Raw genomic sequence first — 6,825 nt, 5'->3', positions numbered from 1 at the left:
GGTCAGTGGTGTCATGTGACTTTGTTTATTTTGCGAAAGGTATCTATGGGAGTTATCTACCTTCATCAAGGGCCTTGACCTTCACAGCAATTACGGCTGCCAATTTGGAAATTGTTAAAGTCGAGATTCTTTTTCCTTGTATTAGTTTCAGTAAAAATATATTCTATATAAATAGACAAAATATTTCAATGTGTCTAGGTTTCATACTTTTATTCAAATATTGGAACTTTGGAAATTTTCGATAAAAAAACTCAGAAAACAGAGGGCGAAAACTATTTTTGCTGTTTAAAACAAATCCTTCCTTGCAGGAAGTAGGTGGGTTACAGTTAGAAAACGAAAGTGAAAGAAGTGCTCCTAATAAAGAAGTTGTGATTGACCTTTTTATTTTGTTACAAACTAAAACTAAAATGGTGTTTTTCACGCTCAGACTTTTGAAATTTAGTCCACCCAATGATAGGTCATGGAAAAAGGAAATGTACAGGCGACTTTCATGGGTGAGGGCCTTGCTTTAAAATTTGAAGATCATTATAATGTGATTTCCCTGAGAGTGGTTTTTTAAAGTGATTCTCTGGTTAGTTACTGGTTACACTGACTGTAATTACAAGCTTTCTAAATTTTAAATTAGAATGTATTTGATTCTTAATTCGAGTTAATTCCTGAGTGTATTTCTCAGAAAGCAAATGGAGTAAAAATTATCATTTTTTAGAACTATAAGAACGTTTAAATAATGGACACATTTTCCTATACCGGCTTGAAGTTGAAGTTGAATGAGAGTGTGTTAGTTTGAGAAGGAAATTGATTTTTTTTTAAATTAGATCTTTCATAAGTTTTATGCTAAAGTGGGGAAAAGAGTAAAAACTGAAGGGGAAGTTAGGGACATCTTTATTAAGTTTATCTTTCATGTTTTTACTTTTTCCTCTTTCAAAGGGACAAAAGAAATAAGTAATTAAAATTTTGATCCGAATGCTATTTATAAGGATGTAGATATACTTTCTAAAGGTGTTAATGTTTTCTACTTTTAAATTTTTCAGCATTTTTACGGTCGAAGGCGAAATTGCTACAGACTATCAAGAGATGCCATTAATAGATCTCTACGTTTTTCCACCTTGAGTAGAAAACCTAGGAGAAATCATATTAATAAAGTAAGTTCTATTACTTCCATTTTCACATTACAACAAACTAAATGCAGATTAATTGGCTTTAATTTCACTTCCCGTATGAATTTATCTTCTGTTTTTCTAAAATTAAAATGATTTTTTCTCTTTTTCAATATTTTTTCAGTTCTTATAATTCTAACGATGATATTGATAATGATTATAGTAATCCTTTGTATTTGGCAAATTAGATTTAGATGTCATATTTTGACACCTGTGCTCAGTCTGTGAAATTTGGTGGCGGTCCCGTCCTTATGACGTCGGGCCAGACAGAATGGTGCCAGATGTTAATGGTAAATACCCTTATCGATTGCAACCATCTTATTTCAACTTCCTGCGTCTTGTGAATGGCAACATATCTTGTTAAAACCTTGGCACATATATCTCTAACCCAAATCCAAGTTCATTCACCAAATGTTGCTTTTACTTGCTTACCCTGTTTTTTTTTTTGTTTTTTTTTGTTGTTTTTTTGTTTTGTTTTGTTGTTTTGTTTTGTTTTTGGGGGGGGGGGGGGGTTTGTTAGTGTTTTTTTTCCATTTAGGTTTTTTATGACTGGTTAGAAACATAAGTATGCTTTTGAGCAGGGTCCTTTTTGGGCAAGAGTGGATATTTGGGGGAGTAGTTTTATATTGCAAATAACCTGTTTCACGTCGAAGCCATGATTTTAAATGAATACTTTGGTACTATTATTATTATTAGTAGCAGTAGTAGTAGTAGTAGTAGTAGTAATAGTAGTAGTAGTGATAGTAGTAGTAGTAGTAGTAGTAGTTTGCTTTTGTCTTTTTGTATGATCTTAATTGTTTTCATTATTTTTTTCTTTTATTTAGTTACACTTTTTACTTTTTTTGTTGTGTTCGGCTTCTGTGTATAATTGAATACCGTTTGTATCCTTTTCAATTCTAAATATTTTGGATACATGATTCCGTGATATTTTTTTAGTATAGTAGTATAGTATAGTTTTCCAGTGTATTAGGCGTTTTGTGCCTTTGCTGATCTTGGCATTCAGTTCATCGAGATAAAAGTCAATAAAAAGCCCTAACAGATCTTTTGACCTGTATCTATAATATATAAACTTTTTGATAAATTGAAGGCCCTAACCCTAACAGATCTTTTGACCTGTATATACGTCTAACCCTTTGATGGGATCTTAATGGGCGGTTCAACTATGCTAAACATGTAATCTGCTAAGTGGCTATCTAAGCTATTTTTGAAGGCGTTGACACTTGGAGCATTGGTCACCGTTTCAGGGAGACTGTTCCAGCGGTCGATCACACGTTGATTAAAGTAGTGTTGCCTAAGCGATGTGTTACACCTTGGTTTATGCAGCTTGTAATTATGACCTCTGGTTCCATTGTTTGCAAACACGAAAAGTTTACTCTCGACTTGATACAAACTGTGTGTAAACTTGTATGTTTCAATCATATCACCTCGTACTCGTCTGTATGTCATGCTTGGAATTTCAATACGTTTCAGTCTATCCTCATATTGCTTATCTTTCAACCCAGGAATTACTTTTGTTGCTCTGCGAAGCACGCCTTCAATAAGTTTCTTATCTTTCTCAAATTGTGGTGACCATACTGAGTTCCTGAACTCGAGATGGGGTCTGACTAATGCAGTAAATAGTATTTTCATAGTTGCTGCATCTAAATAGGTAAAAGATCTTCTGATGAGTCCAAGGATTCTGTTTGCCTTGTTAACTTGTGTTTCTATATGCTTTGAGAATTTTAATTTAGTATCAACATGTACTCCCAAATCTTTCTCAAGTTTTGACTTATTCAGAGCTGTTCTGTCGCTACAGTGATGCTGTCTCATATCGTAGTGAAAGATTTTGTTTTTCGTTCCAAGATGTAGCACTGTGCATTTTCCAGCGTTGAACTTCAGTTGCCAATCGTCTGCCCAGTTGACTAGATTGTCAATATCTAACTGAAGACTGTCTCTATTTTCTAGATTGTTTACCTTTCTGTATACTTTAGTATCATCGGCATACTTTGAACATTGGCTAGACAAAATACTTGGTAAATCATTAATGAAGATTACGAAAAGAGTTGGACCTAAGACGCTGCCTTGTGGCACTCCACTAAGAACTTCTGTCCAATTTGACACTGTGCCTTGCACGCTAACTCTCTGTTTCCTGCCTACTAGAAAATGCTTAATCCAGCTTAGAGTATTTCCTTGAACACCATGAGCTTCCAGTTTGTTTAAGAGTCTTTGATGGGGAACAGAATCAAAAGCTTTAGCAAAATCTAAGTAGATTGCGTCAACCGAAGATCCTTGGTCGAGAAACTCTGTCCAATCATTTAAAGTCTTTAGGAGGTTAGTTGAACATGACCTGCCAGAAACAAAGCCATGTTGGCATTCAGACAGTAACTTGTTGTTCTTTAGGTGAGTTATGACATAGTCTCTAATAATGCTCTCCATTATTTTGCAAACCACTGAGGTGAGGCTAACTGGTCGATAATTGCCCGGATTACTCTTGTCTCCTTTCTTGAATAACGGTGTAACTTGTGCTTCTTTCCAATCGGGTGGAAGAGTTCCTGAGTCAAGTGATTTTTGGAACAGTAACGCTAATGGTTCGGAGAGTTCTTCTGACAACTGACATAATACGCGGGGGTGGAACATGTCAGGTCCTGGGGACTTGTTCATATTGAGTTTGTCTAGTTTCTTCTTTACAGTGTCTTTGTCGAATTCTATATCTGATAGTATGTTGTTTACACTTTTTCTTTCACATGTAGGTATATTAGTAAGATCCTCGTTGGTGAATACACTGCTAAAGAACTTGTTAAGAATATATGGCTTTGTCAATGTTAGATGAGGCTGTCTTATGATCATCATACAAATCCGCAATACCGTCTTTAGTCTTCGTTTTTGTTCTAGCATATGCAAAAAACTTTTTCGGGTTCACTTTAGCCATACGAGAAATAGATCTCTCATAGTCCTTTACAGCAATTCTGCATGAGCTTTTGGCTTGATTTCTGGCCCTCGTGTAATTAATATAGTCTGCACCCTCTCTAGTTTCTAAGTACTTTTTGTAAGCTTGCTTCTTTTTCTTGAGTTTTGCCAAGACTGTAGGATTGATCCACCGAGGTGAAGTTCTGTCTGAACTACTTTTAACTTTTGGTACGCTGATGTCCACTGCAGACATAACTTCAGATTTGATAATAGTCCATGCATCGAGTACAGACAGGTTTATTATTTTTTGTGTTAGGTCTGCAGCTGAGACTAATTCAGAAAGCTGTTTGTAGTCGCCTTTATCGAAACAGTAGCGGGGTTCGTTCGAGTAACATTTCTTTGTGTAACATCTAAAGTCAAAATATAAAACCTGGTGGTGACTCTTGCCTAGTGGAGCCTCATGTCTTATTGAGTCAATCATTGAATGTTCATTTGTAAAAACCAGGTCCAAAATATTTGGGGTTTGCTCTGAACGGTAGTGAGTTGGTTGCTTAACGTGCTGTGTTAAGAATGAATCCCTGACAGCTTCCATGAATTTAGAAGCAGAGTGATCTGAGTCCTTGGGGGATAACTCGTTTGCCCAGTCTACTTCAGGAAAGTTGAAATCTCCCGTAACTAGAACATGTGATTTGCCTTCTGTCATTTTAACTAAAAGTTCATTAATCTGATCATTGTTTTCAAAAGAGCTATTCGGTGAACGATAAACCGAGCCAACTAACATCCTATCATTGTCTCTAAGTGTTATTTCACACCAAACGGATTCTTTGGATGATGACAAGTTGTCTGACAACTTGACTGGTTGAGCATTTAGCTTTGAACGAACCCATATGGCTACACCACGATGACAACTTTTATCCTGAATATTGTGAAAACAATCAAAGCCTGGAATCTGAAGTTCTACCGGCTCGATTTTACCTCTTTGCTGATTTTTAGGTAACACTTCAGTTATACTTATAACATCAACACTCTCAGCATCAATCGTTAATAAAAGTTCATCTCTCTTGTTGATAAAAGAATCTGAATTTGTATAAAAGCACTTTAAAATGTCCGTACGATGACGGTCTAATTTTTTGTACAAGCACTTAAAACTGACCGTCTGATGGGGGTTAAAAACATTCTGTACATTAGAACAAAAATCGTTGGTTATTTTCTTTCCTCCTCCTCTCTCTTTCTGTCTGCTGGCCTGCCCTGTCTTCGATTGGAATCTACAACTTTCCCCCTCCATATTGTCCACTTCTCCTCTCCCCCTTTCTGTATTGTCTCTTCCCTTTTTTTGTCTCTCATCTCTACCAATTTCCTCATCTCTTCCCTTTCTAAAGGGGTGTAATCCTTTTTTTAAAAAATATTTTTATGTATTTCTGATTGGCGGAGTTTACGACCATTTCTCAGAACTCCAGAAGCCTGCTCCTCATTCTTAATTGATATCAGAAGAGGTCTTGTACCAGGGGCTTTGGAGTGTAGGCGCTTACAGGTTGATATGTCAACATCAGTGTCTAAAGTTTCTTTACAAAGCGAGATGAGAAAGGTCTTATCATCTCTAATACGCTGGTCTAGTTCCTCAGCACTGCTCTCTGGGATACCGAAAAAGACAATATTATTCTTCCTCCTATCTCTTTCTGCTAGTTCCTTTGCACTCTCTGCTGTCACTTGGCTAGCTAAGTCTTTTCTAACCTCTTCTGCATAACTTTGTTGGGCATTTGCTGTTGGTTTTCGTGGGACACTCTTATCTCTTTTCAAAGTATCAATTTCTTCCCTGAGATTTAAAATTTGGGACTTCAAATCTTCTAGAACATTCCTTTTAAAATCATCCAGGATTTCATTGCATTTCTGTTCTATTAATTTATCTTTTTGACTGCTGACATAGCTGGTCGCTCGCACTCCTCACAAAACCAGTGAAACTTGCAGGAATCATCTATCAAGAGGGCATATTGTTCTATTGTTATTTCACTACAAACTCTGCAAACATAGCAATCACATCTGTCACAAATAATCATTTCATGGTTTGGATCACTGAACTCTTGGTGACATACTTTGCACTCATCAACTTCAATAGTAACATTTTTCGATGATTTGTTTTTTCCGCCATTTTGGGTGTTTACAACCTCAGTTTCAGAAGTCTTTCCATTGACTTTTTTATTCTTATTCTTTGACATTTTCACTTCAAAATGATTAAAACTATAAATTTATATCACACAGATAAAATATTTTAAGAATTTCACTGAATTTCTCCTCTAAAAATTTGTTAACTTCGAATAATCTGATCACAAAATCCTTGAGAAATCAATGAGCCGCCATCTTGCACCCGTCTCTTGACCATTTTAATCGAGATACTTCAAGCGCATTTAACATATGAGCTGGGTAAATTAATCTTTTAATAAATGCATTCGATAATGTGTTCAATGATTAAGTTATATTATTTAGAAAAGTTTGGGAGTAGTATGGAACCATTAGAAGCTTCTTTTGCCAAAATATGACAATGAGGTTAAGTTCATTTGTTTTATTGAAATTTTATAATTTCGTAAATAGCAAAAGACTGTCCTATTTTTTTGTTTGTTTCAGATTTAAATCCCCCTCTCAACTTGTGTTTAATTCTAACATAATATGAGATTGAGGAAGTGGGTCATTAATAGAATAATAATTTAACAGGATTGGAGCAGAGTTGTAATATGAATGCGATTTAAAAATTTATTTATTTTTTTTTTTTTTGCTTGAATTTAATAGT

General features: G+C 35.4%; 1 protein-coding gene across 1 annotated transcript in view; it reads left to right on the top strand.

Moving 5' to 3' along the window:
• Positions 1–316: 316 nt before the first annotated feature.
• Positions 317–6,825, top strand: part of LOC144972092 (large ribosomal subunit protein bL20-like) — a 9,163-nt gene continuing 2,654 nt past the window's right edge. The window contains exons 1-2 of the mRNA XM_078913183.1: positions 317–494; positions 1,032–1,142. Coding sequence (XP_078769309.1) covers positions 408–494; positions 1,032–1,142 — 198 coding nt within the window. The 5' untranslated portion in view covers positions 317–407. The remainder of the gene's footprint in view (positions 495–1,031; positions 1,143–6,825) is intronic.

Source organism: Berghia stephanieae, chromosome 4 (genome assembly GCF_034508935.2).
Source record: "Berghia stephanieae isolate SIO BIC M18660-M18661 chromosome 4, UCSD_Bste_1.3, whole genome shotgun sequence".
In the NCBI taxonomy this organism is placed as follows: Eukaryota; Metazoa; Mollusca; class Gastropoda; order Nudibranchia; family Aeolidiidae; genus Berghia; species Berghia stephanieae.
This window is presented reverse-complemented; position numbering and strand designations above follow the sequence as displayed.